Source organism: Takifugu flavidus, unplaced genomic scaffold, assembly GCF_003711565.1.
Source record: "Takifugu flavidus isolate HTHZ2018 unplaced genomic scaffold, ASM371156v2 ctg229, whole genome shotgun sequence".
In the NCBI taxonomy this organism is placed as follows: domain Eukaryota; kingdom Metazoa; phylum Chordata; class Actinopteri; order Tetraodontiformes; family Tetraodontidae; genus Takifugu; species Takifugu flavidus.
The window spans coordinates 37,501-61,557 of NW_026621894.1; the positions used below are offsets into that span (position 1 = coordinate 37,501).

General features: G+C 48.9%; 3 protein-coding genes and 2 long non-coding RNA genes across 12 annotated transcripts in view; 3 read left to right on the forward strand and 2 right to left on the reverse strand.

Annotated features, from left to right (window-relative positions):
- Window positions 1–15,543, forward strand: part of LOC130519850 (NACHT, LRR and PYD domains-containing protein 12-like) — a 51,223-nt gene extending 35,680 nt beyond the window's left edge. For 3 of the 6 annotated variants that reach the window (XM_057023450.1, XM_057023451.1, XM_057023455.1), the window contains 6 exons: window positions 1–13; window positions 964–1,137; window positions 2,789–2,962; window positions 3,510–3,683; window positions 4,160–4,206; window positions 14,755–15,543. The exon at window positions 1–13 is cut by the window's left edge and continues 161 nt beyond it. In XM_057023450.1, the coding sequence (XP_056879430.1) occupies window positions 1–13; window positions 964–1,137; window positions 2,789–2,962; window positions 3,510–3,683; window positions 4,160–4,206; window positions 14,755–15,086 (914 nt within the window). In that variant the 3' untranslated portion in view covers window positions 15,087–15,543. Of the gene's footprint in view, window positions 14–963; window positions 1,138–2,788; window positions 2,963–3,509; window positions 3,684–4,159; window positions 4,207–4,316; window positions 4,525–14,527; window positions 14,645–14,754 lie in introns of those variants that run through there. The other 3 variants (XM_057023453.1, XM_057023452.1, XR_008948493.1) reach the window with 3 other exon arrangements.
- Window positions 6,109–14,761, forward strand: LOC130519851 (sodium-dependent phosphate transport protein 2A-like). 3 transcript variants are annotated; one of them, XM_057023459.1, is made up of 6 exons: window positions 7,371–7,599; window positions 8,250–8,346; window positions 8,526–8,794; window positions 13,440–13,613; window positions 13,947–14,119; window positions 14,598–14,761. In XM_057023459.1, exons 2-5 carry the CDS (start codon window positions 8,308–8,310, stop codon window positions 14,020–14,022), a joined length of 558 nt encoding a protein of 185 aa, XP_056879439.1. In that variant the 5' UTR covers window positions 7,371–7,599; window positions 8,250–8,307; the 3' UTR covers window positions 14,023–14,119; window positions 14,598–14,761. The 3 variants fall into 3 exon arrangements, with proteins under 3 accessions (XP_056879438.1, XP_056879437.1, XP_056879439.1); XM_057023458.1 differs by lacking the exons at window positions 7,371–7,599; window positions 13,947–14,119; window positions 14,598–14,761 and adding an exon at window positions 6,109–6,267 and having other exon boundaries at window positions 13,440–13,854; XM_057023457.1 differs by lacking the exons at window positions 13,947–14,119; window positions 14,598–14,761 and having other exon boundaries at window positions 7,369–7,599; window positions 13,440–13,854.
- Window positions 7,830–9,728, reverse strand: LOC130519853 (uncharacterized). Its single transcript, XR_008948494.1, has 2 exons — window positions 8,922–9,728; window positions 7,830–8,771 (listed from the first exon to the last, which is right to left on the reverse strand). It is a non-coding gene; the product is annotated as an uncharacterized LOC130519853 (long non-coding RNA).
- LOC130519852 (osteocalcin 2-like) lies at window positions 10,739–12,055 on the reverse strand. The gene is made up of 3 exons (XM_057023460.1): window positions 11,592–12,055; window positions 11,405–11,495; window positions 10,739–11,316 (listed from the first exon to the last, which is right to left on the reverse strand). The coding sequence occupies exons 1-3, from the start codon at window positions 11,929–11,931 to the stop codon at window positions 11,214–11,216; spliced, it is 534 nt and encodes a 177-aa protein (XP_056879440.1). The 5' UTR covers window positions 11,932–12,055; the 3' UTR covers window positions 10,739–11,213.
- LOC130519854 (uncharacterized) lies at window positions 12,401–13,427 on the forward strand. Its single transcript, XR_008948495.1, has 3 exons — window positions 12,401–12,571; window positions 12,860–12,964; window positions 13,238–13,427. It is a non-coding gene; the product is annotated as an uncharacterized LOC130519854 (long non-coding RNA).
- Window positions 15,544–24,057: the final 8,514 nt, after the last annotated feature.

The window sequence follows — 24,057 nt, forward strand, 5'->3', positions numbered from 1 at the left end:
TGAAGATCCTCAGGTTAGTGCTCCTTATCAGCATCAACAGTTTTTCTAAATGGCAGCTTGAAATTTTGGTTATCTTCCAAAAAGAGGAAATATCTTTACCAAAAATGCCGACCAGCCGACCACTGTTCACTCCCACAGCTTTTAAAATGACTTAGTCTGGTTCTGGTTCCTGTGCTTCGCTCCCCAGTCAGGTCCAGGCCCCGACACAGGACCCAGAACTTTGCATAAATGAGCTGTTAATTAGTGAGGAATGTGTGTGTGTGTGTGTGTGTGTGTGTGTGTGTGTGTGTGTGTGTGTGTCTGTGTGTGTGTGTGTGTTCCACTGTCTGAACGAGCTGAACGATAGTTCTCTGGTCCAGGAGGTTCAAGAGAACCTCAGATCCAGAAGATTGACAACAGAAAGTCTCTCCTCTGCTCAGTGGTCAGCTCTTGGCTTCATATTACTGTCCTCAGGACAAGACCTGGAGATGTTTGACCTGAAGAAATACTCTGCTTCAGAGTGGGTTCTTCTGAGGCTGCTGCCAGTGGTCAGAGCCTGCAGAAAAGCCCTGCAGGTGTCTGCAGGTGTCTGCAGGTGTCTGCAGGTGTCTGCAGGTGTTCTGCAGGTGTCTGCAGGTGTCTGCAGGTGTTCTGCAGGTGTCTGCAGGTGTTCTGCAGGTGTCTGCAGGTGTCTGCAGGTGTCTGCAGGTGTTCTGCAGGTGTTCTGCAGGTGTTCTGCAGGTGTCTGCAGGTGTCTGCAGGTGTTCTGCAGGTGTCTGCAGGTGTCTGCAGGTGTTCAGCAACACGCATCACATCTGGCAGCGTTTTAGGCAGTCGCAGTAGTTACTCCAAGAACTGATTTCATTCCGTATCATTGCACCTTCCGTCCTCATAAAGGTCAACTAAAGAAATAAGCCTGCGTCCCTGATTGTGCAGGAGAGAACCAGAAGGATTTCCTGCTTTCTTCTTCTATTCTTTTTTCAGGTTGAGTCACTGCAGTCTGAGGGAGAGGAGTTGTGAAGCTCTGTCCCCCGTCCTCAGCGCCTCCTCCTCTAGTCTGCTAGAGCTGGACCTGAGGGACAATGACCTGAGGGATTCAGGGCTGAACAAGCTCTCTGTTGGTCTGAAGAGTCCAAACTGCCGGCTGGAGATCCTCAGGTTAGTACTCCTTATCAGCATCATCAGTTTTTCTAAATGGCAGCTTGAAATTTCGGTTATCTTCCAAAAAGAGGAAATATCTTTACCAAAAATGCCGACCAGCCGACCACTGTTCACTCCCACAGCTTTTAAAATGACTTAGTCTGGTTCTGGTTCCTGTGCTTCGCTCCCCAGTCAGGTCCAGGCCCCGACACACGACCCAGAACTTTGCATAAATGAGCTGTTAATTAGTGAGCAATGTGTGTTTGTGTGTCTGTGTGTGTTGTGTGTGTATGTGTGTGTGTGTGTTTGTGTGTGTGTTCCACTGTCTGAACGAGCTGAACGATAGTTCACTGGTCCAGGAGGTTCAACAGAACCTCAGATCTAGAAGATTGACAACAGAAAGTCTCTCCTCTGCTCAGTGGTCAGCTCTTGGCTTCATATTACTGTCCTCAGGACAAGACCTGGAGATGTTTGACCTGAAGAAATACTCTGCTTCAGAGTGGGTTCTTCTGAGGCTGCTGCCAGTGGTCACAGCCTGCAGAAAAGCCCTGTAAGTGTTCTGCAGGTGTCTGCAGGTGCCTGCAGGTGTTCTGCATGTGTCTGCAGGTGTCTGCAGGTGTTCTGCAGGTGTCTGCAGGTGTTCTGCAGATGTTCTGCAGGTGTTCTACAGGTGACCTGTAAATGTTCTGCAGGTGTCTGCAGGTGTTCTGCAGGTGTCTACAGGTGTCTGCAGGTGTTCTGCAGATGTTCTGCAGGTGTTCTGCAGGTGACCTGTAAATGTTCTGCAGGTGTCTGCAGGTGTTCTGCAGGTGTCTACAGGTGTCTGCAGGTGTCTGCAGGTGTTCTGCAGGTGTTCTGCAGGTGTCTGCAGGTGTTCTGCAGGTGTCTGCAGGTGTCTGCAGTGTTCTGCAGGTGTTTTGCAGGTGTTCTGCAGGTGTCTGCAGGTGTCTGCAGGTGTCTGAAGGTGTCTGCAGGTGTTCTGCAGGTGTCTACAGGTGTCTGCAGGTGTTCTGCAGGTGTCTGCAGGTGTCTGCAGGTGTTCTGCAGGTGTCTACAGGTGTCTGCAGGTGTTCTGCAGGTGTCTGCAGGTGTCTGCAGGTGTTCTGCAGGTGTTCTGCAGGTGTCTGCAGGTGTTCTGCAGGTGTCTGCAGGTGTCTGCAGGTGTTCTGCAGGTGTCTACAGGTGTCTGCAGGTGTCTGCAGGTGTTCTGCAGGTGTCTGCAGGTGTCTGCAGGTGTCTGCAGGTGTTCTGCAGGTGTCTACAGGTGTCTGCAGGTGTCTGCAGGTGTCTACAGGTGTCTGCAGGTGTCTGCAGGTGTTCTGCAGGTGTCTACAGGTGTCTGCAGGTGTCTGCAGGTGTCTGCATGTGTTCTGCAGGTGTCTGCAGGTGTTCTGCTGCAGGTGTCTGCAGGTGTCTGCAGCTGTCTGAAGGTGTCTGCAGGTGTTCTGCAGGTGTTCTGCAGGTGTCTGCAGGTGTCTGCAGGTGTCTGCAGGTGTCTGCAGGTGTTCTGCAGGTGTTCACGCATCACATCTGGCAGCGTTTTAGGCAGTCGCAGTAGTTACTCCAAGAACTGATTTCATTCCGTATCATTGCACCTTCCGTCCTCATAAAGGTCAACTAAAGAAATAAGCCTGCGTCCCTGATTGTTCTTCTTCTTTTCTTTTTTCAGGTTGAGTCACTGCAATCTGAGGGAGTGGAGTTGTAAAGCTCTGTCCCCCGTCCTCAGCGCCTCCTCCTCTAGTCTGCTAGAGCTGGACCTGAGTGACAATGACCTGAGGGATTCAGGGCTGAACAAGCTCTCTGTTGGTCTGAAGAGTCCAAACTGCCGGCTGGAGATCCTCAGGTTAGTGCTCCTTATCAGCATCATCAGTTTTTTTAAATGGCAGCTTTAAATTTTGGTTATCTTCCAAAAAGAGGAAATATCTTTACCAAAAATGCCGACCAGCCGACCACTGTTCACTCCCACAGCTTTTAAAATGACTTAGTCTGGTTCTGGTTCCTGTGCTTCGCTCCCCAGTCAGGTCCAGGCCCCGACACAGGACCCAGAACTTTGCATAAATGAGCTGTTAATTAGTGAGCAATGTGTGTGTGTGTGTGTGTGTGGTGGATGTGTGTCTGTGTGTTCATGCATGTGTGTGTGGTTTGTGTGTGTGTGCATGTGTGTGGTGGTTGTGTGTCTGTGTTTGTGTGTGTGTGTGTGTGTGTGTGTGTGTGGTGTGCATGTGTGTGGTGGTTGTGTGTGTGTGTGTTTATGCATTGTGTGTGTGTGTGTGTGTGTGTGTGCATGTGTGTGGTGGTTGTGTGTCTGTGTTTGTGTGTGTGTGTGTGTGTGTGTGTGTGTGTGTTGCGTGTGTGTGTGGTGTGTGTGTGGTGGATGTGCTTGCATGCAGGTTATCGGGCTGTCTCATCACAGCAGAAGGATGTTCTTCTCTGGCCTCAGCGTTGAGGTCCATCCCAACCCATCTAAAAGAACTGGACCTGAGCTTCAACCATCCTGGAGATGTTGGAACGAAGCAGCTCTCTGCTGTTCTGGAGGATCCAGAGTTGAGCCTGGAGGTTCTCAGGTAGATGCAAACACCCTCCCTAAAATGAAGACCTGATACTATTTATTGATGAGCATGGAGACCTTCCAGACGTTCGCTGGTTCAAGCAGCACATTGTGAGATCTGAACCACCTCTGAGCAGAGAGATGTGATGCTTTCTGGACCTTCAGGGTACGAGAACCCACGTAAGGGAGAATAAAAGGGTCACGTCAGAGATACAAAAAGATCAGGTGATGCCAGCACAACCATCTGGGCTGCAGCCACTGCCTGGGAGGGAATCCTTAGAGAGAAATAGGCAAAGTTCTCCTCCATGACGTTGGCATATGGAGAGATGTCACAAATCCAGCTCTGAGGTTCACAAACCGAATCAAGAGCAAACCGGTTCAGGCAGACCCAAAGTCAGGGACGAACAGTGTAGAGCTCAAGGTTGAGGTGGCATCTGTTGAACCTCTGTCCTGCCTTGGATTTCATTTCCTCTGTGTCTTCTCCCAATCCAGACTGGACCATTGTGGGAAAGAGAGACTTAAGAGTGGTCTGAAGAAGTGTAAGTGATCAACTTGATGCGTCAGCACGTCACGCTCTGAAAAAAGCAGCAGTTAGTGGACTCAGTTGTGTTTCATGAGCTGGTTCCTGGTTCCTCCTCTCTCCCTTTAGATCACTGTGAGCTCAGCGTGGACACCAACACCGTCCACAGGTCAATCCAAGTGTCCAACAACTGGGTGATGAGGATAGATGCCGGACCAACCATATCCAGCCCATCCAGAGAGGTTTGAGGACTGTGCCCAGCTGCTGTGTAGCAACAGCATAACTGGTCGCTGTTACTGGGAGGTGGAGTGGACAGGACGGGTTCATTTCTGTGGCATACAAAAGATCCGGAGACATGGAAGCAGTCCCCAAAGCCGGTTTGGAAGGAATCAGCAGTCTTGGAGCCTTGTGTGTTCTCCCAGAGGTTACTCTGTCCTCCACGATGACAAAAGTGTAGACCTCCTCACCTTCTCATCCACTGATCCTCAGAGAGTCGCCGTCTATGTGAACTACCCCGCTGGCACTGTGACCTTCTACAGATTCACCACCGACACCGTGGTCCACCTCTATACCTTCAAAGCCACATTCACTGAACCGCTGTTCCCCGGCTTTGGCTTAGATTTATGGTCTGGGTTCTCGACCAGTTCCTCGATGCATTTGTCTTCGACCGCAGGAGAAGCTCCCGTCTGAAGAAACACGAGGGTTGAGCTCACGGCCTGAATATGAGTTCTAGACCTGCTGGATGTTCATCATGAAGGTCCCGTCTGTCCAACCAACCTCATCTTTCCTATTGCTGATTCCACAGGTTGTCAGGAGAGAGCAACGTGATCCTAGGAAAACTGGCTGTTTTTCTACACCTTTGTCCTTTATTTTTAATTTTCCTGGTGAGATTAAACCTCTTTTTCCAACGCGACTCAGCCAAGTTGGCCTCATCCTTCATGATCACCATGAGAACTCACAGATGTAAACAGTAATAGATCCCAAGAGACAGAGAGCTTAGAACGGACGAGAGACAAAATTAACATCCAACATCAGAAAAGCAATGTCAATTCTCACTCAGATACATTTTTAAGGGTCTTGAATTGTCCAAGCGTGAACTATGGGGTGTTTAGAATGTTATTCCACAGCCAGCTAAATAATCATAGAGCTCTGGAAAGGCTGCCATCTAGTGGAGCAAATGTTGTAGGCACCATATAACACAACTGTGATCATCAGTATAAATCTGTATTCTAAAAAACAAGCATCTTCAGAGTCGCCCTCGACTTAAAAATAATCTCATGGTGAATCACAATACAAGAGGAAACAGCATCTGCATGTTGTCAAGAGGACATTTCTGATATTCCAATATTTATGTTTTTAACTGTCGTGCTGATCACGGCATGCTGGGGGGGTGGGGGGGGGGGGGGGGGTGGGTGAGGGTCTAGAACAGCATCGGACTCGTGACTAAAGTCGTCACAAAAGCAGTCCGGGATGTTTGACCACAATTCCAATGAAGCAGGAATCAGAAATAAACTGGATCACAGTGGGATTGTGGAGCACGTCTGAGATGTTCAGCCATCGTAGCTCTGGTGCAGTAAAGATGAAGTATTCTACATATACGGCTGAATATATAGTTAGAACTAAATGCATCAGTGAGGCCTTCCTTCCTCTCACAGCATCATTAACAGCTTCACAGGCTGAAACAGGCCATTGATATTTAGACTATTGATCAACGGCTGCTCCTGTTAGGAGAATCAATAGAAAAATCAGGTCTCAACGCTGTGCCGCTCCGCCCCCACGGTGAGGGCGAGGGCGTCTCTGCGCGCCTCCACCCGTCTCAACGCTGTGCCGCTCCACCCCCACGGCGAGGGCGTCCGCGGTCTGCGGCCTCCACCCGTCTCAACGCTGTGCCGCTCCGCCCCCCCATGGTGAGGGCACGCCGTCCCGTCTAGAGCGGAGCGTGAACATCTGTGATGGCTTTGAAGAGTTTCTGTGTGAGACACCTGGTGATGTGACCAGCGTCACCACTGTGTCCTCCACAGCCTTGATCGGGCTGAAGAACAGGTGACCCGACAGCATGGATCCGCTACACCTGCCTCAGGTAACCGTCTTGGTGTCGTCGCTCTAGAACGGAACCGTTTCATTCAGGTGGCGCCGACGGCGATATGAAGCTGTTCAAACTGTCGACGGCAGAGCGGAGTGTGTTTGGGTCATGGTGGTGGAATTTTACTGCTGCTGAGTGTGTGAGTGGTGTGTGTGTGGTGTGTGTGAGTGTGTGTATGAGTGGTGTGTGCGTGTGAGTGTATGAGTGGTGTGTGTGTGTGAGTGTATGAGTGAGTGTATGAGTGGTGTGTGTGTGTGTGTGTGTGTGTGTGTGAATGACTGGTGTGTGTATGAGTGGTGTGTGTGTGTGTGAGTGTATGAGTGGTGTGTGAGTGGTGTGTGTGTGTGTGTGTGAGTGTATAAGTGATATGTGTGTGAGTGTATGAGTGAGTGTATGAGTGGTGTGTGTGAGTGTGAGAGAAGATTATTGTTGTTGTTATTAGTATTATCTTTAAATGCTATTGTATGCAGATTTTGAGTGTTTGAGGAACGTTGACAGGAAAAGCAGAACATGAGAGTGTTTCGTAAAAGTGCTGAAGCTGCTGACCAGCACCCAGATGTGTCCTGTTGGTCAAGATTAGAGAAGTTTGTTAAGATGGGAGCAGAGGTCAGAAGACAGTGAGTGATGAGATCCTGTTTGCACCAATAAAAGAGGTGAGCGAGCAGCAGACGAACAGAGTTGAACTGCTGCTCGACTCTCTAGCAAGGAACTCCTGTTGTTTGTGTGGTTGATCTGAGTCTGAACGAACAGCGCGGGTGATCAAAACTTCACCCTCACAAGTCTGAGTATGAGTGTAGGTTAGTGTGTGAGTGTGTGTGAGTGTGTGAGTGTGAATGTGAGTGTGTGTTTGTGTGAGTCTGAGTGGTGTGTGTGTGTGTGTGTGAGTGTGAGCGTGAGCGTGAGCGTGAGTGTGTGTGTGTGTGTGTGTGAGTGTATAAGTGATAGTGTGTGAGTGTGTGAGTGAGTGTGTGAGTGGTGTGTGTGAGTGAGAGAAGAATTATTGTTGTTGTTATTAGTATTATCTTTAAATGCTATGTATGCAGATTTTGAGTGTTTGAGGAACGTTGACAGGAAAGCAAGAAACATGAGAGTGTTTCGTAAAAGTGCTGAAGCTGCTGACCAGCACCCAGATGTGTCCTGTTGGTCAAGATTAGAGAAGTTTGTTAAGATGGGAGCAGAGGTCAGAAGACAATGAGTGATGAGATCCTGTTTGCACCAATAAAAGAGGTGAGCGAGCAGCAGACGAACAGAGTTGAACTGCTGCTCGACTCTCTAGCAAGGAACTCCTGTTGTTTGTGTGGTTGATCTGAGTCTGAACGAACAGCGCGGGTGATCAAAACTTCACCCTCACAAGTCTGAGTATGAGTGTAGGTTAGTGTGTGAGTGTGTGTGTGAGTGTGTGAGTGTGAATGTGTGTGTGAGTGTGTGTGAGTCTGGTGGTGTGTGTGGTGTGTGTGTGTGAGTGTGAGCGTGAGCGTGAGCGTGAGTGTGTGTGGTTGTGTGTGTGTGTGTGAGTCTGAGTGGTGTGTGTGAATGAGTATGAGTATGAGTGTGTGTAAGTGTGTTTGTGTGTGTGAGTGTGTGTGAGTGTGAGTGTGTGTGAATGTGAGTGTGTGTGAGTCTGAGTGGTGTGTGTGTGAGTGTGTGAGTGTGTGTGCCTGGGTTGCCTGTGCTGGCAGGTTTCCCTTTTCCCTTTGGCTGGGTCACAGGTTACGTTGCCATCTTGGTCGGAGCGGGAATGACGATCATTGTGCAGAGCAGTTCGGTTTTCACGTCGGCCATCACTCCACTTGTTGGTTAGATCGTTACTCATCATTCTAAACGTGCATAAATGCCACCTAGATACTCTGCTTTTATTCAGAGGTTGAATGGAACACAAGATGGAGGCACACGTGCACACATTGCCCCATGTGCTAATACTAAAGATAACTTCTTATTCACATATGTTTTGTGTTTACTTGAGGAATTGGTGTGATCAGCATTGAAAGAGCGTTGGGTTCAAATATCGGCACCACCACCACGTCTGTGCTGGCGGCTATGGCTAGTCCTGGAGACAGACGGGCTAATGCTCTGCAGGTCAGGCTCTCACACAACAGCAGCCACTAACTATAAATCTAAATATATATATATATGAACAGATGACAACGACATCAAGGACCTGCTGTCAGTATGAAACTTTACCTGCATTTACAGGAACAACAGGGTTTCTATTACAGGAGGATGCGACTCACAACATCTTTCAATCATCTCTTTAGATTTCCCTTGTCCACTTCCTGTTCAACATCTCCGGCATCCCGCTGTGGTATCCAGTCCCCTGCACCCGCATTCCCATCAGACTGGCCAAAGGCCTGGGCAACGTCACCGCATCCCACCGCTGGTTTGCTGTGGTCTACATCCTTTGCTTCTTCCTTCTGCCGCTCGTTGTCTTCAGCCTGTCTTTGGCTGGACGTTCAGTGCTGGTGGGTGTGGGAGCACCTCTGCTCACCATGCTGCTCATCATCCTGCTCATAAACATTGTCACAGAGTGAGCCGTGCCACTTACGCACACACTTCATACGCACACATTTCATACGCACACACAAACATTTCATTTCCATTCTGTTCCGTCTAGGGTTACTCGGTTTAAGCATTTCAGACACACCACTTTCTACCATAGCTCACCAGCAGGACATACTTCCTCGTTTGGGGAAACCGAAGGACTGGTCCATGATTGTATATATGGAGGGGTTTCGCGGGGTGTTACGGCACAATCTATTTTAGCGGGGGTGTTTTATTGGGGTAAATTGAACATGTATTTTACTGCGCACTGGGTGGTTGTTGGTGGTGGAAATTTGTTTTGGAAGTTTTACGCATCTTTTTGTATTTTCTTTTCGGTTGTAATTTTGTGTTTGTAAATGTATTAGTGAGCGTAATAATTTTGATAATTGGTTTCACCTGTGGGAGGGGCTACAGGTATAAAAGCCCTGTAGTAGACCCAAGACAGGGCTTCTTGTTGGTTGGTGAGTTGGTTGGTCATTGTTTTGGAGGAAAAGAAAATTGTTGGAAAAGAGTTAAAGTGGTGGGGTGTAAGAGTGTGCAGGGTCTGTATGGATTTAGCCTGACATCTTCTGACGCTGCTTTATTTTTGGTAAATTAAAATACATTTTTGGAGGAAAGAATCTCCCATCTCCCTCTGTCTCCTCCACCGCCGTTCATCCTTGCGACAAACATCCTTCAGAAGAGGAAGCCAGTGTTTCTGCCGCCTGGATTACGATCCTGGAGCTTCCTGCCCCTTTGGGCCCGCTCCCTGGATCCCTGGGACAGAGTAGTTGAGGTGTTCACAGCCATGTGTTGTTGCTGGTGCAAATGTTGCCACCTTGCTGCTGCGGTGGAGCAGGAACGCCCAGAACAAAGAGCTGCAGAGAGAGAGCAGCAAGAAAGGCAACAGCGAGGTGGACATGAGCCCTGCGATGTGGGCAGGGACGCGGGGGGAAATGAGACAGAGATAGAGGAGAGAGTCTGACAATGACACCACTGTGAATGTTGCGAGGCGTCAAAATCATAACAAAGTGGAGTTTGTGTAAAAATGATTTGGGCTGTTGATGGTTAGACAAACAGATTTAGTGATGTCAAACATCACTACTACATTAGCATAGTAGCATATTCAGCATGAGTGAGATAGCATGTTAGCATTAATCAGAAAACACATGATGCCTTAAGAGGTTTCAGGGATTAAGCTACAAATGCATTTGATCTCAATGGTCGTAGTGGCACTGAGGAGATTTGCCTAATGTTAAACGCATCGTTTAAAGATGTAAATAATGTTGTAATTTAAAATGTTCGCTGTGAAAGCAGCTGAATGTACATATGACTAATTATGTCACATTAAACAAACCCCCCAACAATGTTTTTCTCCTCCATAAACCTCGTCAGCATCAGTTTTACTGTAAGAACTCCCAGAATTCTGCATGTTCTCTGAGGTCTCAGCACTGTTGCATGTGTCCGGGCCACGTGCACAGGAAATGAGATGGAATATCAATAAGTCATTATTGAGAGCTCTTAGCAGCAACTAGCCAGATCAGCTGGTGCTCACGCTGCTGCGTGCGTGTATGGAAATACCATCACCTCTTGAAAGCGAATGAATGAAAATTAGCTCCAAAACATTCTCATCTAAACAATTATTGAAGACAATTATTCAAGGCCATAAAAGCTTTTCAGTTCTTTTTTTTTAATCTCTGAGATTCAGCTGATGAACTTTCCCAGTTTTAGACCTTGACCTCCAGTAAACCCGATGACCTCTGCTGACTCGTGCACGATGTGACACAGCAGCAGCAGCAGCATGAAAGGCCATGAAAGGTTGTTAACATGGTTGCTAACGAGTCGCTGCAGCGCCACGCTAACCTCTGCAGAACTGGACATTAGCTCGTAATTAGTCAACGATGCAACACTACTAACTGATGGTTTACTGGTAAATCAGCAGAGGAAACGATTACACACGAAAAATAATTTATTACCTTCAACCCAGAGGCACTTTGTGGTTACAGAACTGGCAGATAACTGTTGTACACACACTAGACACTAGAGTAGAACTACAATACTTCTAATAACTCACCACTACGCTGGACTATGAGTGAAAGTAACATATAAAACATCCATATAATACATACAATACATTTGCTCTGGTAGCACCATTGACTTTATACTGCAGAGATTAAGAATAATTTACTCTTCTGTTGGCTGCGACATCCTTCGTGAGCTTCGGTTCCCTCGTCTCCACTCTACTCAGAACCACCGGAGCTGCTCACTTGTGCCTAAACGTAATCATCTCACAAGCACAGGGTCATTTTTTGATGATTTGTGTCCCGGTCCCTCAGATGGATCCAAGGGTGATATTCTGTTGTTCTGTTAGTAACCGGCAGAGAAAAGAGAACCCACGAAGGAGCGGTGAAGGCGGAGCGGTCCACCTAGAAGGGTGGGGGGCCGTAGTAGGCAGCGTATGCAGCAACGATGCCGGCCGTGTCTGCCATTTCGTCACAGGCGATATTTAACTCGCACACCTCCCTGAGGCTGAATGGGTGGACGCAGACAGAGCGATGCTGTGATGTCGACACCAAAAGGTAGCAAAAATGTGCATTCAAACACATCCTCGGTTTACCTCTCCAGCTGCTGAGGGGTAGGTTCTCCTGGAGCCCTTCTTCTCCTCAGGAGAACAGCAGCCAGGTCTCTCTTCATCACCACCTGAGGTGCTGTTGGGACAAAGATCCAGCGTCATTCATCTGCATTAGAAACAAGCTTCTGGAGGAGAAATGTCTTCAAATCTGCCCATTTAAAAGGCTGTGTACCCTCAGTGCTGGCAGATTCTGATGAAGATGAGGAGGATGAAGAAGAAGAAGAGTCAGAAGCAGACTCGGAAGACTCGGAGGACTCGGAGGACTCGGAAGATTCCGAAGCTTCAGAAGATTCAGAGGATGAGGATGAATCGGAGTTGGACTCAGAAGAGGAGGATGAGTTGGAGTCAGATTCAGAGGACGAGGACGAGTCGGACTCCGAGTCTGAATCAGAGGCTGAGGAGGAGGAATCGACCGCCGCAGCTTCGGTGGGAGAAGCTTCATCAACTGTGTCGGCTTCAGGGTCCACGATGACCTCTGGCTCAACAGCTGCAGACGACAGGTCATAAAACATTAACAGGCAGACAGACAGGCAGACAGACAGGCAGGCAGACAGACAGACAGGCAGGCAGACAGACAGACAGACAGACAGGCAGACAGACAGACAGGCAGGCAGGCAGACAGGCAGACAGACAGGCAGACAGGCAGACAGACAGGTGTCTGCAGGTGTCTGCAGGTGTTCAGCAGGTGTTCAGCAGGTGTCTGCAGGTGTCTGCAGGTGTCTGCAGGTGTTCTACATGTGTCTGCAGGTGTCTGCAGGTGTCTGCAGGTGTTCTACATGTGTCTGCAGGTGTCTGCAGGTGTCTGCAGGTGTTCTACATGTGTCTGCAGGTGTCTGCAGGTGTCTGCAGGTGTTCTACATGTGTCTGCAGGTGTCTGCAGGTGTTCTACATGTGTCTGCAGGTGTCTGCAGGTGTCTGCAGGTGTTCTGCAGATGTTCTGCAGGTGTTCTGCAGGTGTTCTACAGGTGTTCTGTAGGTGTCTGCAGGTGTTCTGCAGGTGTTCTGCAGGTGTTCTGCAGGTGTCTGCAGGTGTCTGCAGGTGTCTGCAGGTGTCTACAGGTGTTCTGCAGGTGTCTGCAGGTGTCTACAGGTGTCTGCAGGTGTCTACAGGTGTTCTGCAGGTGTTCTGTAGGTGTCTGCAGGTGTCTGCAGGTGTCTGCAGGTGTCTGTAGGTGTCTGCAGGTGTTCAGCAGGTGTCTGCAGGTGTCTGCAGGTGTTCTACAGGTGTCTGTAGGTGTCTGCAGGTGTCTGCAGGTGTTCTGCAGGTGTTCTGCAGGTGTCTGCAGGTGTCTGCAGGTGTCTGCAGGTGTTCAGCAGGTGTCTGCAGGTGTCTGCAGGTGTCTACAGGTGTTCTGCAGGTGTTCTGCAGGTGTTCTGCAGGTGTCTGCAGGTGTCTGCAGGTGTCTGCAGGTGTCTGCAGGTGTCTACAGGTGTCTACAGGTGTTCTGCAGGTGTTCTGTAGGTGTCTGCAGGTGTTCTGCAGGTGTTCTGCAGGTGTTCTGCAGGTGTCTGCAGGTGTCTGCAGGTGTCTGCAGGTGTCTGCAGGTGTCTACAGTGTTCAGCAGGTGTCTGCAGGTGTCTGCAGGTGTCTACAGGTGTTCTGCAGGTGTTCTGTAGGTGTCTGCAGGTGTTCTGCAGGTGTTCTGCAGGTGTTCTGCAGGTGTCTGCAGGTGTTCTGCAGGTGTTCTGCAGGTGTCTGCAGGTGTCTGCAGGTGTTCTGCAGGTGTTCTACAGGTGTCTGCAGGTGTCTGCAGGTGTTCTGCAGGTGTTCTGCAGGTGTCTGCAGGTGTCTGCAGGTGTTCTGCAGGTGTTCTGCAGGTGTCTGCAGGTGTTCAGCAACACGCATCACATCTGGCAGCGTTTTAGGCAGTCGCAGTAGTTACTCCAAGAACTGATTTCATTCCGTATCATTGCACCTTCCGTCCTCATAAAGGTCAACTAAAGAAATAAGCCTGCGTCCCTGATTGTGCAGGAGAGAACCAGAAGGATTTCCTGCTTTCTTCTTCTTTTCTTTTGTCAGGTTGAGTCACTGCAATCTGACGAAGAAGAGTTGTAAAGCTCTGTCCCCCGTCCTCAGGGCCTCCTCCTCTAGTCTGCTAGAGCTGGACCTGAGTAACAATGACCTGAGGGATTCAGGGCTGAACAAGCTCTCTGTTGGTCTGAAGAGTCCAAACTGCCGGCTGAAGATCCTCAGGTTAGTGCTCCTTATCAGCATCATCAGTTTTTCTAAATGGCAGCTTGAAATTTTGGTTATCTTCCAAAAAGAGGAAATATCTTTACCAAAAATGCCGACCAGCCGACCACTGTTCACTCCCACAGCTTTTAAAATGACTTAGTCTGGTTCTGGTTCCTGTGCTTCGCTCCCCAGTCAGGTCCAGGCCCCGACACACGACCCAGAACTTTGCATAAATGAGCTGTTAATTAGTGAGGAATGTGTGTGTTGTGTGTGTGTGTGTGTGTGTGTGTGTTGTGTGTGTGGTGTGTGTGTGTGTGTGTGTGTGTGTGTGGTGGATGTGCTTGCATGCAGGTTATCGGGCTGTCTCATCACAGCAGAAGGATGTTCTTCTCTGGCCTCAGCGTTGAGGTCCATCCAACCCATCTAAAAGAACTGGACCTGAGCTTCAACCATCCTGGAGATGATGGAACGAAGCAGCTCTCTGCTGTTCTGGAGGATCCAGAGTTGAGCCTGGAGGTTCTCAGGTAGATGCAAACACCCTCCCTAAAATGAAGACCTGATGCTATTTATTGATGAGCATGGAGACCTTCCAGACGTTCGGTGGTTCAAGCAGCACATTGTGAGATCTGAACCACCTCTGAGCAGAGAGATGTGATGCTTTCTGGACCTTCAGGGTACGAGAACCCACATAAGGGAGAATAAAAGGGTCACGTCAGAGATACAAAAAAAGATCAGGTGATGCCAGCACAACCATCTGGGCTGCAGCCACTGCCTGTGAGGGAATCCTTAGAGAGAAATAGGCAAAGTTCTCCTCCATGACGTTGGCATATGGAGAGATGTCACAAATCCAGCTCTGAGGTTCACAAACCGAATCAAGAGCAAACCGGTTCAGGCAGACCCAAAGTCAGGGCCGAACAGTGTAGAGCTCAAGGTTGAGGTGGCATCTGTTGAACCTCTGTCCTGCCTTGGATTTCATTTCCTCTGTGTCTTCTCCCAATCCAGACTGGACCATTGTGGGAAAGAGAGACTTAAGAGTGGTGTGAAGAAGTGTAAGTGATCAACTTGATGCGTCAGCACGTCACGCTCTGAAAAAAGCAGCAGTTAGTGGACTCAGTTGTGTTTCATGAGCTGGTTCCTGGTTCCTCCTCTCTCCCTTTAGATCACTGTGAGCTCAGCGTGGACACCAACACCGTCCACAGGTCAATCCAATTGTCCAACAACAGGGTGATGAGGAGAGTGGTCGAGGACCAACCATATCCAGACCATCCAGAGAGGTTTCAGGACTGTATCCAGCTGCTGTGTAGCAACAGCCTAACTGGTCGCTGTTACTGGGAGGTGGAGTGGACAGGAATGTTTACATTTCTGTGGCATACAAAAAGATCCGGAGACATGGAAGCAGTCCCCAATGCTGGTTTGGAAGGAATCAGCAGTCTTGGAGCCTTGAGTGTTCTGACAGAGGTTACTATGTCCTCCACGATAACAAAAGTGTAGACCTCCCCACCTTCTCATCCACTGATCCTCAGAGAGTCGCCGTCTATGTGAACTACCCCGCTGGCACTGTGACCTTCTACAGATTCACCACCGACACCCTGGTCCACCTCCATACCTTCAAAACCACATTCACTGAACCGCTGTTCCCCGGCTTTGGCTTTAGTTTATGGTCTGGGTTCTTGCCGATTGCTGGGTGCATTTGTGTTCGAACGCAGGAGAATCTTCCGTCTGAAGAAACACGAGGGTTGAGCTCACGGCCTGAATATGAGTTCTAGACCTGCTGGATGTTCATCATGAAGGTCCCGTCTGTCCAACCAACCTCATCTTTCCTATTGCTGATTTCACAGGTTGTCAGGAGAGAGCAACGTGATCCTAGGAAAACTGGCTGTTTTTCTACACCTCTTTGTCCTTTATTTTTAATTTTCCTGTTGAGATTAAACCTCTTTTTCCAAAGCGACTCAGCCAAGTTGGCCTCATCCTTCATGATCACCACGAGAACTCACAGATGTAAACAGTAACATAGATCCCAAGAGGAGACAGAGAGCTTAGAACGGACGAGAGACAAAATTAACATCCAACATAAGAAAAGCAATGTCAATTCTCACTCAGATACATTTTTAAGGGTCTTGAATTGTCCAAGCGTGAACTATGGGGTGTTTAGAATGTTATTCCACGGCCAGCTAAATAATCATAGAGCTCTGGAAAGGCTGCCATCTAGTGGAGCAAATGTTGTAGGCACCATATAACCAAATGTGATCATCAGTATAAATCTGTATTCTAAAAAACAAGCATCTTCAGAGTCGCCCTCGACTTAAAAATAATCTCATGGTGAATCACAATACAAGAGGAAACAGCATCTGCATGTTGTCAAGAGGACATTTCTGATATTCCAATATTTATGTTTTTAACTGTCGTGCTGATCACGGCCATTGACCACAATTCCAATGAGCAGGAATCAGAAATAAACTGGATCACAGTGGGATTGTGGAGCACGTCTGAGATGTTCAGCCATCGTAGCTCTGGTGCAGTAAAGATGAAGTATTCTACATATACGGCTGAATATATAGTTAGAACTAAATGCATCAGTGAGGCCTTCCTTCCTCTCACAGCATCATTAACAGCTTCACAGGCTGAAACAGGCCATTGATATTTAGACTATTGATCAACGGCTGCTCCTGTTAGGAGAATCAATAGAAAAATCAGGTCGTGCCCCCACAATAGAACATGGCTGCACGAGTGTGCACTGTAGCGCACGGCGCACTTCCTGCACCTCCCACCTCCATGACCTCACTGTCAGGGGATCAACCTTTGCCAGAGGAGCCACGCTGTCCGCTCCGCCCCCCCCCACGGCGAGGGCGTCCGCAGCCTGCGGCCTCCACCCGTCTCAACGCTGTGCCGCTCCGCCCCCATGGCGAGGGCGTCCGCGGCCTGCGGCCTCCACCCGTCTCAACGCTGTGCCGCTCCGCCCCCACGGTGAGGGCGTCCGCGGTCTGCAGCCTCCACCCGTCTCAACGCTGTGCCGCTCCGCCCCCACGGTGAGGGCGTCCGCGGTCTGCAGCCTCCACCCGTCTCAACGCTGTGTGCCGCTCCGCCCCCATGGTGAGGGCACGCCGTCCCATCTAGAGCGGAGCGTGAACATCTGTGATGGCTTTGAAGAGTTTCTGTGTGAGACACCTGGTGATGTGACCAGTGTCACCACTGTGTCCTCCACAGCCTTGATCGGGCTGAAGAACAGGTGACCCGACAGCATGGACCCGCTACACCTGCCTCAGGTAACCGTCTTGGTGTCGTCGCTCTAGAACGGAACCGTTTCATTCAGGGTGGCGCCGACGGCGATATGAAGCTGTTCAAACTGTCGACGGCAGAGCGGAGTGTGTTTGGGTCATGGTGGTGGAATTTTACTGCTGCTGGACCCTCGAGTGATCGATATCCTAGTGTGTGTGTGAGTGTGTGAGTGAGTGTGTGAGTGAGTGGTGTGTGGTGTGAGTCCTGTGTATGAGTGGTGAGTGTGTGGTGTGTTTGTGCTGTATGAGTGTATATGTGTGTGTGTGTGTGTGTGAGTGTATATGTGTGTGTGTGTGTGTGTGTGTGTGTGTGTGTGGGAGGAGTGTTGTGTGAGTGTGTGTGTGGTGTGTGTGTTTGTTGTGTGTGTGTGTGAGTGAGTGTGTGTGCGTGTGTGAGAGTGTATGAGTGGTGGGTGGTGTGTGTGGTGTGTGAGTGTGTGAGTGAGTGAGTGTATGAGTGGTGTGTCTGTTGTGTGTGGTGTGTGTGTGTGTGTGTGTGTGTGAGTGTGAGTGTGTTTGTGAGTGTGTGAGTGAGTGTGTGAGTGTGTGAGTGTGAGTGAGTGAGTGTGTGTTGTTGTGGTTTGTGTTTTTGTGTGTGTGTTTTTTTTGAGTGTGTGTGTGTGTGAGAGTGTGTTGTGAGGTGTGTGTGTGGTGTGTGTGTTTGTGTGGTGTGTGGGTGTGAGAGTGAGTGTGTGTGCGTGTGTGAGAGTGTATGATTGGTGTGGGGTTTGTGGTGTGTGTGTGAGTGTGTGGGAGTGAGTGTATAGTGGTGTGTCTTGTGTGTGGTTGTGTGTGTGGTGTGTTGTGTGTGATGTGAGTGTGTTTGTGAGTGTGTCCGTTGATTGTGGTGCGTGTGTGAGTGTGAGTGCGTGAGTGTGTGTGTTGGTGTGTTTGTGTGGACGTTTAGTGTGTTTGTGAGTGTGTGTGTGTGTGAGCGTGTGTGTGCGTGTGTGCGTGTGTGAGTGTGTGTGCTTGTGCGAGTGTGTGGTGTGTGGTGTTTTGAGTGGTGTGGGACTGGTTAACTCTGGGACTCATTAACCCTGGGGCTGGTTAACCCTGGGGATAGTTAACCCTGGGACTCGTTAACCCTGGTTAACCCTGGGTTGACACTCGTTAACACTGGGTCAACCCCAGGACTAGTTAACCCTGGGGCTAGTTAACCCTGGTTAACTCCGGGACTAGTTAAACCTGGGGGTAGTTAACCCCAGGACTGGTTAACCCTGGGGCTAGTTAACCCTAGGACTCATTAACCCTAGTTAACCCTAGTTGACCCTGGGTCTAGTTGACCCTGTGACTAGTTAACCCTAGTTAACCCTAGGTCGATCCTGGGTTAACTAGTCTCAGGCGGCCTGCCTTAGGTCCCCCAACAACTAAAGTCACCTTCTAGCAGGAACGTGTGCTGCATATTCACCTAACTAATGAACTGTTTCCTGGTGAACTTGCATGTTAACCCGTCTCCTTCACCACCGTCTCCGTCCTGTGTTGAGGGCATTTGCTGGCGCCACCGTGCACGGCTTCTTCAACTGGCTCTCTGTGCTGGTGCTGCTGCCTCTGGAGGTCTCCACCGGCTACCTGAGCACGGTCACCAGGCTCCTCGTCCAGTCCTTCACCGTTGGGAGCGGAGAAGCTCCGGACCTGTTGAAGGTCGTCACCGATGTCCTCACCACGTCCATCATCCAGGTCGGTTCTTTTCATGGTTACTGTCAAACCAGCAGGAGAACAAACCAAAGGAGGCGTTAAAGTCCTGTTTTAAACGCTTGACTGGATCATTTCTGGTTAATGTTTCTGGTTGATTCTCAATAAGTAAAGCTGTCAAAAATCAATTCATTAGTGTTTGAGTTAGTAAATAGAGTGACGCAATATTAGCCAAGAAACCAATGAATCCTGCTTTATTAAACTTTCCTCCTCCCTCCCTTCCTCCCTCTCTCCCTCCCTCTCTCCCTCCCTCCCTCCCTCTCTCCCTCCTCTCTCTCTCTCCCTCCCTCCCTCCCCTTCCCTTCCTCTCCCTCCCTCCCTCTCTCCCTCCCTCTCCTTCCTCCCTCCTTTCATGTCCCGTTACTGACAACCAACTTTGGACCATCATAAATGACTCATTCAACCTTTAAACCATCTCCTGTACGATGGTGTTTGGTGACGGAGGCTCTGAAGAGAAGGTGCGAAGTTCACTCCTGAAATGTTCCTTCACTCACTTGATTGCAGGTCTACTGCCAGCAGGACGCTACAATGGCCCAAGAGACCCTGCTGAATGTTCTGGAGGATTTAACTGAGGAAGAATTCGATAAATTCAAATTTTACCTGAAAGATCCTGGAGTCATGGGAGGCTTCAACCCGGTTAAAAACTACCGACTAGAGACCAGAGAGAGGACGGTCGTTGTGGATTTGATGGTGAAGGCTTACAAAGATCAAGGAGCCGTGGAAGTCACCAAGAAGATTTTAGAGAAGATACCTCGGAACGACATTCTGCAAAAACTTTCAGCTGTCAGTTCAGATCCAGAAGGTCAGTTTCTGTTCTAAAGCCTTTAATACAGGAGAGGTTAAAGGTTAAACTGTTTCTCTAGTTCGTTATCAGTGTTGCTGAGAATAAAGTGCTGAACGGAGAACAGAAAGCTCAAAACACGTCGGGTAAAACATCTTTACACTAAAATGTTTCAGAGAATTCCAGAGTTGTTTCATGATGATATTCATAAAGCACTTTAAAAACAATCATTACAATTATAAAGCAGCTCAGATAAAATAAGTATAAAAGAACACGGAAGAAAATGACACAAACAATAAAAGCAGGATCAAAGTCTCATAGCCGGATCAAGGTGCATTTTGAGATGGCTTTTAAAGATGTGGAGTAAAGGGGGCTGTCTAACGTCCGATGGCAGATGGCTTCATGATTTAGGAGCAGCACTCCAGGTGGGTTCTGCTGAGATTCTGGTGCCTCCGGGAGCCGATCAGCCGCCCTGAGGCCCAAAATCACAAGATTGCTGCATCAGAGGACTTTACAGGCAGCACAGGTGTGATGTCCTCCGTCCTTAGGCCCTCAAACCAGGTCAGGAAAAACCTGGAGAAACCTGGAGGAGATCCACAGCTGAGGGATTCATCTCCCTGGGACGAGCAGACGTGCAGCAGAGGCCACGTGCACAGAGCACATCAGCATTAACAGTAATATACCAGGTCCAGGTGCATCTTCAGACGTCCTCATCAGAGATGTGGCCCACCTTCATCCTCCGGGTCCTGATGGAGCGAATCCAGGATCAGCAAGACCAGAGAAAACCAAGACCGGCAATATGTGCATTTATGTAGGAGAATATGGGAACGGGCAGGAGAGGACAGACGGGCCATGCTGTAATAAAGGCATGGATAGAGGTGTAATAAAGGCATGGATAGAGGTGTAATAAAGGCATGGAGAGAGGTGTAATAAAGGCATGGATAGAGGTGTAATAAAGGCATGGATAGAGGTGTAATAAAGGCATGGATAGAGGTGTAATAAAGGCATGGATGGAGGTGTAATAAAGGCATGGATAGAGGTGTAATAAAGGCATGGATGGAGGTGTAATGAAGGCACGGATGGAGGTGTAATAAAGGCATGGATAGAGGTGTAATAAAGGCATGGATAGAGGTGTAATAAAGGCATGGATGGAGGTGTAATAAAGGCATGGATAGAGGTGTAATAAAGGCATGGATGGAGGTGTAATGAAGGCACGGATGGAGGTGTAATAAAGGCACGGATAGGGGTGTAATAAAGGCACGGATAGAGGTGTAATAAAGGCACGGATAGAGGTGTAATAAAGGCATGGATAGAGGTGTAATAAGGCATGGATAGAGGTGTAATAAAGGCAGGATAGAGGTGTAATAAAGGCGCACGGATGGAGGTGTAACAAAGGCAAGGATAGAGGTTAACAAAGGCACGGACAGAGGTGTAATAAAGGCACGGATAGAGGTGTAATAAAGGCACGGACAGAGGTGTAATAAAGGCACGGATAGAGGTGTAATAAAGGCACGGATAGAGGTGTATAAAGGCACGGATAGAGGTGTAATAAAGGCATGGGTAGAGGTGTAATAAAGGCATGGATAGAGGTGTTATAAAGGCATGTATAGAGGTGTAATAAAGGCATGGATAGAGGTGTAATAAAGGCATGGATAGAGGTGTAATAAAGGCATGGATAGAGTGTAATAAAGGCATGGATAGAGGTGTAATAAAGGCATGGATAGAGGTGTAATAAAGGCATGGATGAGAGCTTCAAAGTGCTGCCGTGAGATGTTTTCACCGCCTGCAGCCAAGCACCATCATAACCACTAACGTCATGAAAATGTCATAAATTAGAGTTAACTGTTACCAGACACACAGGAAGTGGTCTGAATGAGGAGGCATGCTTAGGGTTAGGGTTACCCATCCTTCCAGATGAAGCTGCACCGCCTTTTCTTAGAATGGAGGTTTGTCTCCTATCAAGTTCAGAACTCATGATCAACCCTTCGGACCTGCTGAGACCCGCCACCACTTTCATTGTTTTTCCTGATCTGGAATCAGTGAAACTTGATCCAGTCTGAAACTTTGAGCGTCAGATCTCAACAGCAGCATCAACAGCAAATTGCTGCAGCGTCAGTCTGAAAGAATTCCAGTCGTACCTGCTTTAAAAGCTCTTCTGAGTTCTTTACTTAAGTTTTTGGGATTGTTTTACTCCAGTGATGCTGTTCTTGTCTTTTTGAAATGTGAGGTCCAACTGGACCTGAGAAGAAGATAAACTGTAAAACATCAGCTCAAAGCACTCTGGAATAATATATAATATATTCATATCTGCTGAATATATCGACTAACACATGTGCATGTATATTTTGCTTTAAGGTCCCACATGTGAACACACGACCCCATCGGCTCTTATCAATCAAAGCTTCAGTCAAACCTGAGGAGGAAGTTTATGTGTGTGCAGGAAGGCTGCGATGAGAAGGCAGACGAGCAACGGCTGGACGACGTCTACACACAGCTGTACGTCACCACCGGTGGCGACATACACATCAATGCTCAGCACGAGGTCACTCAGATTGACATGGTTGGGAACCCTTCAGACACAGAACAACCCATTAGTCCCAGTGACCTGTTTACACCTCCAGCTGGGAAATATAAACCCATAAGAACTGTTCTGACCAGCGGAAATGCAGGAGTTGGCAAAACCTTTCTAATCCGCAAGTTTGTGTTGGACTGGGCAGAACAACGAGCCAATCAAGACGTGCATCTCATATTGCCGTTCACCTTTCGCCAGCTGAACCTGTTGAGGGGGACACGCCGATCCTTGGCTGAACTCACTCATAAGTGCATCCAAGAGTCCAGGGCCATTCAAATAGAGGCTCTTAACAGCATCTTTACAGCTCTGCAGTCATCAGGAGACGCCAATTTTGACAATTGTAAATTCAAGCTTCTGTTTATCTTGGATGGGCTGGATGAGAGCCGACTAGAAATGGACACCAGAACCAATGAATTCCAGGAGGCGGATATAGATGTGAAGGCACCGTGCTCGGTGGAGGTCCTGCTCACAAACCTCATTAACAGAAGTCTTCTCCCCTCCGCTCGACTCTGGATAACCACGAGGCCCGCGGCAGCCAATCAGATCCATCCGGAATTTTGTGGACATGAGGACAGAGGTGCGAGGGTTTACTGACGTGCAGAAGGAAGAGTACTTTAGGAGGAAGTTCAAGGAGGAGGAGCAGGCGTGCAGGATCATCTCTCACATCAAGGCATCTCGAAGCCTCCATATCATGTGTCACATCCCAATCTTCTGCTGGGTCACTGCAAAGGTTTTTGAGGATGTGTTGAAGATGCGAGAAGAGCTGCCCAAGACTCTCACAGCGATGTACATCTCCTTCCTGGATGTTCAGTCCACACAGAAAAAACAAGAGAGGAGACGGGAAAGCTCCACAATGGAGTCCAGAGAGCTGTGAGATGATTCCAATTCTGGCAAAGCTGGCATTTGAACAACTGCAGAAAGGCAATGTGATCTTCTACGAGTCTGATCTAAGAGACTGTGGCATCACCGTCAGGGAGGCTGATGCCTACTCAGGAGTGTTCACGCAGATGTTCAGAAGGGAGCGAGGACTGTTCAAGGAGGAGGTGTTCTGCTTTGTCCATCTGAGTGTTCAGGAGTTTCTCGCTGCTCTTCATGCACATTTGACATTCACCAATTCTGGCACCAACATACTGTCAGAAAAAATAAACTTATTACGTTATTTAGGCTCTAAACTGTCCAACACCAAATCAAACAGGCTGATTTTTACCAGTGTGCGAGGGCCTTGCAAAATGAAAAAGGACACCTGGACCTGTTCCTGCGGTTCCTTTTGGGTCTTTCTCTGCCGACCAATCAGGCTCTTCTACGAGGTCTAATTAACGGTGAAGGCAGCTCAGAGCCCAATCAGGAAATCATTGGCTACATCAAGGAAGGAGATTGGAGAGAATCATCAACCTGTTCCACTGTCTGAACGAGCTGAACGATAGTTCACTGGTCCAGGAGGTTCAACAGAACCTCAGATCTGGAAGATTGACAACAGAAAGGCTCTCCTCTGCTCAGTGGTCAGCTCTTGGCTTCATATTACTGTCCTCAGGACAAGACCTGGAGATGTTTGACCTGAAGAAATACTCTGCTTCAGAGTGGGTTCTTCTGAGGCTGCTGCCAGTGGTCAAAGCCTGCAGAAAAGCCGTGTAAGTGTTCTGCAGGTGTTCTGCAGGTGTCTGCAGGTGTTCTGCAGGTGTTCTGCAGGTGTCTGCAGGTGTCTGCAGGTGTTCTGCAGGTGTCTGCAGGTGTTCTGCAGGTGTCTGCAGGTGTTCCGCAGGTGTCTGCAGGTGTTCCGCAGGTGTCTGCAGGTGTTCCGCAGATGTCTGCAGGTGTTCCGCAGGTGTCTGCAGGTGTCTGCAGGTGTTCTGCAGGTGTCTGCAGGTGTTCTGCAGGTGTTCTGCAGGTGTTCTGCAGGTGTTCTGCAGGTGTCTGCAGGTGTCTGCAGGTTTTCTGCAGGTTTTCTGCAGGTGTCTGCAGGTGTCTGCAGGTGTCTGCAGGTGTCTGCAGGTGTTCTGCAGGTGTCTGTAGGTGTCTGCAGGTGTCTGCAGGCGTCTCCAGGTGTTCTGCAGTGTTCTGCAGGTGTCTGCAGGTGTTCTGCAGGTGTCTGTAGGTGTCTGCAGGTGTCTGCAGGTGTCTGCAGGTGTCTGCAGGTGTCTC

Excerpts from the sequence above, each read along its gene's own strand:
- LOC130519852 (XM_057023460.1), bottom strand. The coding sequence starts at position 11,931 with ATGTTTTATGACCTGTCGTCTGCAGCTGTTGAGCCAGAGGTCATCGTG. Across the intron at positions 11,496-11,591 it reads AGAATCTGCCAGCACTGAGG|CACCTCAGGTGGTGATGAAG; the intron begins GTACACAGCCTT and ends TTGTCCCAACAG. Across the intron at positions 11,317-11,404 it reads ACCCCTCAGCAGCTGGAGAG|CCTCAGGGAGGTGTGCGAGT; the intron begins GTAAACCGAGGA and ends CCACCCATTCAG.
- LOC130519851 (XM_057023458.1), top strand. The coding sequence starts at position 8,308 with ATGGCTAGTCCTGGAGACAGACGGGCTAATGCTCTGCAG. Across the intron at positions 8,347-8,525 it reads GACGGGCTAATGCTCTGCAG|ATTTCCCTTGTCCACTTCCT; the intron begins GTCAGGCTCTCA and ends TCATCTCTTTAG. Across the intron at positions 8,795-13,439 it reads CTCATAAACATTGTCACAGA|GTTGAGTCACTGCAATCTGA; the intron begins GTGAGCCGTGCC and ends TTCTTTTGTCAG.